An 11,566-nucleotide genomic window follows, 5' to 3' on the forward strand; every position below is an offset into this window, starting at 1 on the left:
GTCAAACATTATTTTAATGTCAATAAATATGTTACATTTAGATTCCTGTCCAGACATGATAAATGCTGAACTCTGACCTTGTTCATGTAGCATCAAAGTATTCAGACTGGATACAGTTTATACTCAAACTAAATCTTTGATCAACAATCAACAAGGTCTAATTGCCATGAATATATATCACTTACAGGTTCCTGTACGCAGACACGACAACCCTGACTGCTGAGAATGTGACAGGTCTGCTGTACCTGGCCAAGAAATACGCTGTGGGGAGTCTAGAGCGTATGTGTCTAACTTTCCTGGAATCGTCCCTGACGGCAAAGAACGCCTGTGTCATCTTGGAACAAGCCCACGTCTTTGACGAGGAGAAGCTTTTTGACAGGGCTCTGGAGCTTGTTGTCAAACATGGTGCTACCACTGTTAAAAGCTCTGGCTTCACATCACTTTGTGCTTCTTGTTTTCATAAAGTTGTAAGCGCAGATGATTTCTTAACAAATGATGAAACAAGTTTCAATGCTGCCCTCTCGTGGGCTGAGACAGAGTGTAAACGCCAAGGAAGGGAGATAACTCCAGAAAACAAACGTCTTGTTCTGGGAGAAACCGTGTACGAGCTTGATTTTACCGCAATGGGAACGAAGGCTTTCGCGAAAGTAGTTGTACCGTCTGGAATATTATCGGGCGACGAATGTACCAAGTTGTTGTGTCACATGATCTTACCTGGTACCGATGTGGCACCCTTCAAAATAAAGCCAGAACTTGACTCGTGGGTCACTCTGTATGCAGATCGAATTGACAGGGATCCAAGTAAGATTGACTCTAACCTCCTCATCATCACATGCAGCGACGACAAGCGCCTACTTGGTTTCTTAGCATATGGTGATGACAGCTGCAAATATAGCATTTGTCTTTATCGAGAACAGGATAAAAAAGATGGGTATTATGGTACTATTAAAACCTGGGTCAAAAGAAAAGCAAGTGTATCATTTGTGGTGATGAGAAGCTTTGCCAACGAAGTCCAACTGAAGGTGTCAGAGGCATTGGTTCTAGAAAAGTTATGCAGGTATAAAATTGAAGTTACAAGAGAGTCAAATAAAAGTGCATTCTCAGGCCCCTCCGTATTCAGTAATATCACAGTTGGGAACTGCCAGATATCAATTACAGAAGAACGTGGCCCGGGTCTCTGAATACCCTTTTTACTGAATCATAAGTGTATCTAGATTAATTTGATCATTTACAAGAAGTACGTTACAGAATGTTTTAATATAGATCAAGAGAAATCAGCCCACAAGCTCACCGATGATTGAAGAGACAAATATACATTTGATTCCAGTTTAGACAAGACATTAATTTCATAATAAGCCAGCCAATAGACTTTATGTTAATATCCCAGTGACAGTTATTTTGAAGGGTCAAGTCTAGATGCTTGTGATTATCTATGTCTTGAATTATCACACCGCTCATTGTAAGGTCAGGTTGGATGCTTCTGTTAAGTTTTCTACTAAACAGTAAAATAGGTTTGTCGCTGTGGTGACAATTATATACGTTTGAAAATGTAAAAACCTGCAGTGAGAACACGACGCCACGCCAATAGCAACTCCATGCTTGTTTGATAGGTATTCTTGTCGATGCATAGAGAAGGGTTCCCATATTCATTATTGTATCATTATCGAGATAAAGGGTAGGTTAGACATTTGGGTCAAGGTAAAAATCGTTTGATGTTTGATGTTTTGACAACGGTGTTGTTTTAAGGGATTCTTCAAGATAAAAAAACGTGTTCACTCAAGGAAAGAAATAAGACATGTATACCAGACTACCAGTATGATATTGAATCCATGTTAGTGAGTTCACAGTCACTTTGATTTATAAATTAGTTCACTCAATTCATAAGTTGTGAGTTATTCATTTTCTTGCAGAAACTTGCGATAAGAATTTTGGAAATGACAGTTTTCAGCATTATTTCCACAAATTCAGTTATGGTAAATGCACAGTTAGACTAGAAGTTTCTTCTTACTTTTCGTGGTTGAAGATATCTATGTGTAAATGGTTACCGGTATATGTTCATTCTGAACAAGAGAGGAGAGAATGGATCTCATGGAGATGCAGTCAGAAAGACTGCAGAGCAACAGTCTCAACATTGAACGACATAATGTCAAAAAATCCTGGCCCGCGTTTCACAAAAGCCTCCTAAATTTAGGAGGTTGTAGACCCTACGACCTTGTTTACGACCCTCTTCCGACCTCCTTTACGACCGTTTCACAAAGACGTGATATCCATGTCGTGTCGTACGACGCGGTCCTAAATCCATGTCGTACATTGTATAAGAGGTACTTTGTTGCATAGCAACGCATAAAGCGAGACCGAACGGGCACCTGCTTATCTTGTTATTCAGTATTTCAAAATAGAAAAACAGTTTGAATAACAATGCAAATGTTATGTTTTTAATTCAATGTACAGGTTATCTTATGGTAAAACGATATCAATAAATGAATTATTTTGGATTCTCTCACTAAATTTCATTGAAAATTACAGGATAAAATGTATAAATCATTTCCATTAATATTATCAGTTTTACTTATAAGGTTTGAATTAAATCGCTGTTCATTAACTTGTTCATTTGAAATTGCAATATTGGTCCCAATGTATTGAATATTGCACACTATAGGAACTAAAGTCAGTGTTGCAGCTATGGCTACGTTTGATCTACTAACACTTGTGTAAAGGTTTAAAATGTGGTGTAATACCCAAAATGTGTCAATTTCTTTTGTAACTTTTATTCAAACAATCAAAAACTTTCAAAGAATAAAAACGTATACCCTGTATCCACGCATGATATGATATTGAACAAGGCTAAATGTAGGTTGAATCTACTGAAATTGGTTTCATGAAGAAAAACCCATCTGAATGATACGCAAAATATACATCCTAGTACTGAAAGTGTAATCAGAAGGATAGGACGATTGTGTTTACTCTTTTTTTCATCCGACCTTCACCTCAAAGACATTGCCTAATATGTAATACTACAACAATGTTGACGTGTGACATTACAGCTGATGACCGATTTCTTACAAAATGGCGGCTTCGCTGACAAGGGTACACAGGATTTTGCGAGGACTCTTCCCTTGCTTCAGGGATCGTTTGTACATAAATATGAAATGTAAGTAATCAGAGTGACTCTGACTATCTGTGTATTGTTATGCTGATAATTACCGTTGTCGTTCTGCATGATTTTGCGTCTGTTATGGCGTCACGCTGCACGGAAACTTTGAATTTCTTATTAAGTATCAAATCAAATCATTGCATTGTATCTATTTTTAGTTTCCTCTTTTTTGCTATGATACTCTTTCCATACATATTCTAAAGGTATTGAGCCATTGCAAGCAATGAATAGCCGGCTGTTACGCAGTATAATTCGAATCTACTTCATTTACATGTCAAACTACAGTAGCGCAGTCTTCCGAGCACAGCGTTTGTTTTCACACCCAATATCCAGTTGGTGTTGGTAACAAAGACCAACTGTGATTTGATTTTAAAATTTATGGGGATTTCATAGATGCATTTGTCGCAGCTGGCTATGACATATACGTGATGTAATAGGCGTCTCAATACCGGCTGTGCGAGACGTGATTTTGTAAACACTATCCAATAAGGCGGAAAGCGCACTTCGGCGTTCGTGTAAGTATATTTTCGAAAACATCCAAACCGATTCTAGGTTCATCGGCAGCGTTTCAGATTATCATTAGTGATATCATGAAAAACTGATTTCAGTTATCATTAATATGTTATTTTTGAAATTCAGTACTCCCAGTAATTATCCGATTTTCACATTTGAAAACATGCTGTCTATCCTGTACAGCAAATAATGCTGTGAATCGTGATTTCGTATTGTGTATAAAATGGCGACATTTACGATGAAGCCTATTTTGAAAGGTTATTTAAGCACTTAAGCTTTGTCTTTTAGCTTTACTGTGAAGTCTATTTGTGTGCCTGATATATTTAGAATTTTATTGGACTTCAAAGTGAGGGTTGAAGAGGAAGGATATATGTCCCTGTGGCACCCAGGGTTTTTTAATCAAGTCCAGATACACGGCCAGAGCACTAGCGGTGTCGCGGAGTATTCTCAACAGACTAGCTCGGGATACTCCATGGAGATCCCTGATTTCACTGAGGAAAATCCCTTTTGCCAAATACCTCTGTGTACACAACACTTGCAGGGAGGTCGGAATAGCATGTGAACGCCTTGTTCAGTTGAGGCTCTAACTTTCTGCACAGTTAGAAAACAACATGAGTGTCGAGCACGTTCGACCTGTCTCAAAATTTCTGAGGTCTTCTTTGTTTTCTAACTGTGCATTGAGTCTTAAGTGCACAGAAATCATAAATAAACATGAGTGGGCGGAGCTTATGTGCAGCAAATTGGATGACAAATACCCGAATATGGAAAAAAATATTCATACCTAATTACAATCAGAATTATTTCAGAAACACAAATTAGTTTTTGAACTATTTTACATAATGTATACGATTCTGTAACATTATTGTGACCACAAAGTGATGAAGAAACAGAATTCATGTCAGATAATCGTTTTCAAACAGGATGACATTTTGTTTCCATTTTAAAACAACACAATTAATCGTCCCATATATGCAAAGGAATAATACGGTTGACAAGTATAAAATGATTAAGAAAACTTTTTAAGATTTTTTTCCAAATTATAATGGAGAAATAAATGTGGGCTACATATTCGAACTTGACCATGGAAACAGTAAATGTTAATTTGAATTTCCTCTAAAAAAACAAGAAGCAAATCATATTCTGCACATCAGTGGCTTTAAGTTTTAGCGTTAGCCGGGAGCAGTACCGCAGCAAATCGGGTTTTACGAAATTGTGGACTGTTTATCCAAGTTCTGGTCGCTACACACGTTGTCTGTGTAGGCGATGTCCCCGATGATGATGTTCACAAGGCCCTTCAGGATTAAGTTGACTCTAACCTGCGCACCTGCCATCACGAATATGTGTACGATAGTTCGGTGTCAGTTTGCAACTTAAATTTTATAGCAATGTTTTTCGAATTAAATACATCTGAAATAAAAACGCCACTTAAATACAGGTCTAAACAAGCGAAGAAGATAAAGATGCCTGCTACATATTGAAGTTGGAAAATACCATAATGTACCTAGGGAAGAAATAATATGTGTCCATTGTTTATCTTTAAATCTTAATCGAATAGAAGACTGGTTCAAGTCTTAATAAATTCTATGTTCTATTCTGTTCTGATAAATATTCTATTATAACAATGTTTTGAAAAGAAATGTATATACTCACGGCATGGATTATGCTTCCTGGCACCGTATCTTTAGCTTTGGCGGTACTCCCCTAATTAGCTCTCCCGGGAAATCCAAAATATACATTTTAGCCTTCCCGGGACATCTGAAAAATACATTTTAGCCTTCCCGGTACGACACCGTATTTACAAAACCTAACATCTCTATATATACACACACACAATGAGCCGTGAGGGCATCGGCAAATGAACCAGCCGTTACACTTGAGTGCACACAACCCGCTCGGACAAAAGCCACCCGGACAAATGCCCCCTAGGACAAATGCCACCCAAATAAAAATAAAAACCACCAACACAATAACATTTTTAAAAAGTCAACATTACTATGAAATCAAAATTTTACATGAAAATCAACTTTTTAATCAAAGTGAATATATTTTTTTAAGAACCCAAATTATTCATCAAAGTCTACATAATTTTACAACAAAATCAACATTAAAATCAATATGGGTGGTAATTGTCCTTTCTTTAATGGTAAAATAACAGGGTGTCATTTGTCCGGGTGGCTTTTGTCCTGCTCCCCTTCCGAGTTACAACTTGTTTTCATAGACGATTCTGTCGTAATTGCCTGGTGTCGCTGGGCCTTATTTGTTCGAGCCAGCCGCTAGTGATAGTGAGAAGAAGAAGAAGAAAATATTTTTATTTTTGTGTCACATGTTATATATAAAACATACATAAACTTAAAAACATTCAATAAAATATAACATCCGGCCATATGGCCTATGAGACACAAGGCACTATATTATATCTAAAACAGATAGTAGTAAATAAAATCTATGATCAGCCTCGCTCATCTCGGTTACGGTTAATTTCTTCAACCTGAACAGTGCGACATTAGGAAGGGTGGATGCCCATCAGATGCCGTTATTTGAAAATTTCCCCGGTAGTTCTTGTCTGATTGTATTAAAGTATCAAAGCATTTTGGGCTTTTGCAGGTTTTCTAATGCCTGGATGGTAAAATGACTGATCATAATTGATCCCGTTTCTGTGGGTTTTTTACCTCGATATTTATTCACGTCAATTAAAAATATGACGTATAATATTAAAAAATGACATTTGATATATTTGAATCCGTAAACTAAACAACTCCACTTTGCCATTGCTATAAGACTCTGAAAATTTACTTAGGTGAATAGGTACATACAGTTTTACAACACAGCAAATGCTTATATGTATTTCTTATGCAACAATGAAGTTCTGTCCGTATTCTCAAAATAGTGTCAAATTGCATGCAATCAGGGAGACTCTATATGTTGTAGAGTATCCCTGTTGTAACCCGTGTTAGGTGGTATAAACCTGCACATGTTATTTGTCATCATTCACTTGATGGTCCGTTAATGAATTTAAAACAGGTATAATTAGTGGTAACACCACTTGGATAACCCGACAAAGGTTCCCATTTTTCATTTCTTGTGTCTGGAGTAAATACTCAACATTATAAACATCGATCAAAGGATTAACCGATAACACGCTGATTGATTAATTACATTTATATTACACAGAAGATTTGTCAAAAGGTAGTGTTCATGTATGTAGATTTACTAATCTATACTGAATACTCTCTGTCGTGTCGGTGTCTGCGTAAAACAACTTCCTTCTTTCAAAGGATTAACCGCCAAGACATTGATTGATTGCTCATTATTGGCTAACTAAATTACTTTTTTGTAAAGAATGGTGGACATTATGCGATTATGCGATTAGTTCCCAGGTATGCTATCTTGGGTGACCAATGAGACTATATACCAATGTGAAATACCTGAAAAGATTTATCACTTTTCGTAAACATGTATTAGATGTATCATTTGGAACAGCTGTAGGTGAATGGCATATCACTCGTTTTTGTGGATATTGATTGATACATTCCTCGAACAGAGTCATAGCCTGACAATGTTCTTATAACTCTTATCTGTTTTAATTTTAATAATTGCATTTTATTTTTATTCAGTTGTCAACAGAATCATTGTTTTCGTCGTGAAGTAATGAGACAGACAGCATACACTAGGGCGTGTGTGGGAATTATGATTTACATTGGATATTCAAGTTATAAGTATAGGCAGATCGCCTGATTTTTATTTAGTTTCAAAATGCATACAAGTATGATAATAAACTAATTAGGATTATAAGACCAAATATAAAGACGCACGTTGACTAGTATCTTCATACGATCTGTCGACAAATGAAAAATAGGATGTTGCTAACTGTCGACAAAACAAAAACCCCGGAGTGTCGACATCGCGTGGTCAACATACTGTGACGGTGTTAATTAATGAAAGAGAATGTCTGCTTAGTGGTTTGCAAGTGGCTTTGGCGGCTACAGCTATGCTCGTATCATGAGTAAATGAATTAAGTTGATTAAAGAGAATGTCATTTTAACCATTTGCAAGAGAATTAAATGTGCAAAAACAGACTATTATTTTACGTTATGCGAGTGGAAGGATTACCATTTTGGAGTTTAACAAGTAACAATATCCGGAAAGAAACAGAGAGCTTACAAATTATTTTGTGATATTGGAAGTAGAAGGATTATCGAAATGCTGTTGTAAACATTTAGCATTTGGGTATATATAATCAGAGACCATATTATATGGTCTCTGATATAATAGATCATGAATATTTTGTTACTCATGTCAAAATGGCAAATGCTATGGTGCGGGTTACATTGATTGACAACATTCAAAGAGGTCAGAATCTTTACCACAATGGATCCAAGTACAGAGGCAACAGACGGAGAGCTCAAAGACTGACTGACTGACTGAGTTTGGTTTTACGCCGCTTTTAGCAATATTCCAGCAACATCACGGCGGGGCTCAAAGAAACATACTGGAGATGTACAGATGCAACCTGTCCATATATAAAGGAGTTTTGGCAAGAAGAAATAACTGGACTCATCTTTTATATATTATTACTTAAACACCTGCAGAAATCACTTATTCATATAAAACACACAGACAAATATATTGTGTGAGCTTTAAGAAATATATATACAAATATGTTATATTGTGTGACATATGATACATGCATGGTACATGCATGTTGTTATATTGACTTAATAACTATATTGTCTACTATATACATCTCACTTTGTTTTAATTGGTTTGTTAATTTTGAGAACACTGGGAGTGAAGTCACTCATGTAGAACATCACCTCCCTTCTCCCGGACTGTCGTCAAGTAATTTGGACGGATTATTTCTTGTTGTCGACAGTCCGGGCATAAACCCTGGTGAGTGGACGTTAACCACGTGAATGTAGCTAGAAATTTATTGCGCAGTATTGTCACTTCGACCCCAACCACGCTTCCGAGGAAGAAATCGTTATGTCATGCCAAATCCTGTTGGCCATGATTAAAATACATATTTAACTGCCAGTAGAAAGTAGTTTTGATTTTCTAACTTGATGAAAACAAGCCATAATCTCATTAATTCTTTAACAGACTTTAGCCCGTGATGTTACGATTATTAAAATTGGCAGCGCCCTGTCGCGAACATCCGCCAGTCTGAGAATAAATGCTATTTAGGGTTGTTTTCACCGAGTTACAAAATCAAAACTACTTTCTACTGGTAGTAAAATATGTATTTGATTGATGGCCAATAGGATTTTGCACGACATATCTTATAACATAACAATTTCTCTCGTGGAAGCGAGGGTGGGTGTCAGTATAACACTACTTACAATATTATTGTCACTTCCACCACAACCTCGCTTCCGAGAAAGAAATCGTTATGCTTCAAGTTGTGTCATGGAAAATCTTTTTGGTCATCAATCATATATTTATTGTACTACAACTAGTAAGTAGTTTTGATTCTTTAACTTCCGCGAAGCGATCTGAACACATTTAAGATATCGTTCCAAACTTCCACAACGCTCGCTTCGCACTCACAAACATAACCCATTTAGCACGAACTACGGGGTCCGGTGGAAATTAGTGCATGGTGACACCATCACTTGACCCCCTAGGAGGGCAACGCAACGATTGACGGCAACGCAACGATTCGTTTTGCTTTGAGTAAGTTTCGTTGTTCAGACCATCCTTTAATGTTTTAATATGGGCGAAAAGTAAATATAAAACAACATGAGCGATTCTGCCCTCTGTGTATTGTACACCATTGAATCAGAATACCAATTCTTTATTGAATGTTCATTTTACTATGATCTGAGAAACAGCCTGCTCCCACAATACGACATAAATAATCCATGCGAAACTAAATTTATCAACTTATTATTGTCTTGCAATTCTACAACTGTTAACAATCTTGCTAAGTTTATATTTCTTGCATTGACAAAAAAGAGCGAGGTTTTTGAGTATAAGATTAAATGAGACATTGTACATGTTAGCATACAGCTTAATATTATATATGGCGCTGGATTGTATTGTCATCTTTATAATTGTATAACGGGTGAGTGGCCCTTGTACGAAATTAACTCTCACTCACTAGATATATGCTTACGATGACACATATTTAAACTAAACGTGACAAAATTCACTTTTCACCCAAACATTGAGCATTTAAAATGTGTTCACCACTGCAATTTCGACTAGTCAAGTCGATAATCCTTTCGTAAATCCCTTAAACAATCATTACTAAAACAACACTAAACATCAAAGACTACCGCCAGTCGCCATAACGCCCCCCATGAAACACTCATGCCGCTACAGCAATTAGCCCATGCAGAACAATAATTTACCATCACCCACCAGTTATCTCCCCTTGCGGATTTTTCCAAAATTGGAAATCTCACATTTCCAACATTGGAAATTTTTGGAAACATCATCTTTCCAAAATTGGAAATGTCTTGGAAACATCATCTTTCCAAAACTGGAAATTTCTTGGAAACATCATCTTTCCAAGACATTTTCAAGCTTGTAAATGTGGATTTTATCCAGTGTTAAACAGTGATGCATGTCTTGTCAGCTGCTTGGAAATGGGGAACCTTGCTGACAAATTGCAATGGTATTTTCATTTTCTGGTAATATTTCGCTCTACCTTCATTATGAGATTGTTTTGAATTTCTATGTTCTTAATACATGGACGTGACAAACAGTGGATTTTCTATATTTTTAAGTTAAGAAATGTAATATGTTCATTGTGACAAGTAAACTTGTGTTTCTTAATTTAAACAATTTGTGGATTTTGTATGTTTTGAAATTGCTTATTGATATTTCGAAGATCCATTCAAAAAAGTTAGTGCACTATTGATATCTCTAGCCTTTACCCCGTGACACTACGCCTATATAGGTTATTTGTGACCTTGATGTGGGATCAGTGGGTCAAAGGTTACCAGCTTGTGGAAGTCGTGCATTTAGATAAATCTCGTCAAACATACCTTTTCTGCTTTCTCGTTATAAACTTATTTATAGAATAATATTTCAGTGAGTGGGTGAGTTCAAATTAAATCACGGCGGGGGAGACCGGAACTGGGCTGCATACTTTGTACCCATGTGGGGAATCGAGCCCGGGTCTTCAGTGTGACGAACGGACGCTTTGATCATGAGGCTACCCCATTGCCCCTAATACGTTATCAGCCCCGTGGCCAGGTACAAGATTTTGGTGAGTTTCGTACACTGCTTATTGAATGTCTACAACTTGCAGATCTATGCAAACTGTTGTAACGGCTTGCTTGTCTATGTGGAATTTATCGATACCTGTTTGATCTATTCTAGGCACATAAAGAAACTGTGCATACAAAAATTTAAAATCTAAATTTATCAAACCTGTGTAGACACATATGGATTTAAACTCAGAGATTGGTGACATGTATCCAACATGCATGCACGTGCCACGTTCCGTGATGTCAGTGGGTTCGTCCTTGAGACGTGCAATACGTTGTTGCACGTGCATTCCGGGAAAGAGAAACAGAGCAAATGAATGCCACACAATACTGTCACTTTGGAAAGCTCAACCCCTGCCCTTGCGATCGTTCAAAAAATTAAACGGCTAATAAAACGCATAGCATGCCAAGGCTCACGTCTGCACAACGTCATGAGACCATTGGGATGGTCCGTGGGGGAATGTCTCAACGGCAAGTGGCTGCACATTTCCACTGCCACCCGAACACCATTTCTGCACTGGTGAGACGCTACCAGAACACAAATGACGTCATCGATCGGCCACGTTCTGGACGTCCACGTGTAACATCGCCAAGACAGGACATATGGATAAGGGTGACCCATCTTCGCCACAGGTTTCAGACAGCAGTGATGACTGCCCGAACGATCCCAGGACTTCGCCAT

The 11,566-nt window shown here is 37.4% G+C and overlaps 1 protein-coding gene across 1 annotated transcript in view; it reads left to right on the forward strand.

The window, feature by feature from the left end:
- The window catches only part of LOC124284014, a 30,985-nt gene extending 29,804 nt beyond the window's left edge, over positions 1-1,181 (forward strand). The window contains exon 2 of the mRNA XM_046720050.1: positions 188-1,181. Coding sequence (XP_046576006.1) covers positions 188-1,181 — 994 coding nt within the window. The remainder of the gene's footprint in view (positions 1-187) is intronic.
- Positions 1,182-11,566: the final 10,385 nt, after the last annotated feature.

This window comes from Haliotis rubra, unplaced genomic scaffold, assembly GCF_003918875.1.
Source record: "Haliotis rubra isolate DU_JTF1 unplaced genomic scaffold, ASM391887v1 Scf328, whole genome shotgun sequence".
Lineage (NCBI taxonomy): Eukaryota > Metazoa > Mollusca > Gastropoda > Lepetellida > Haliotidae > Haliotis > Haliotis rubra.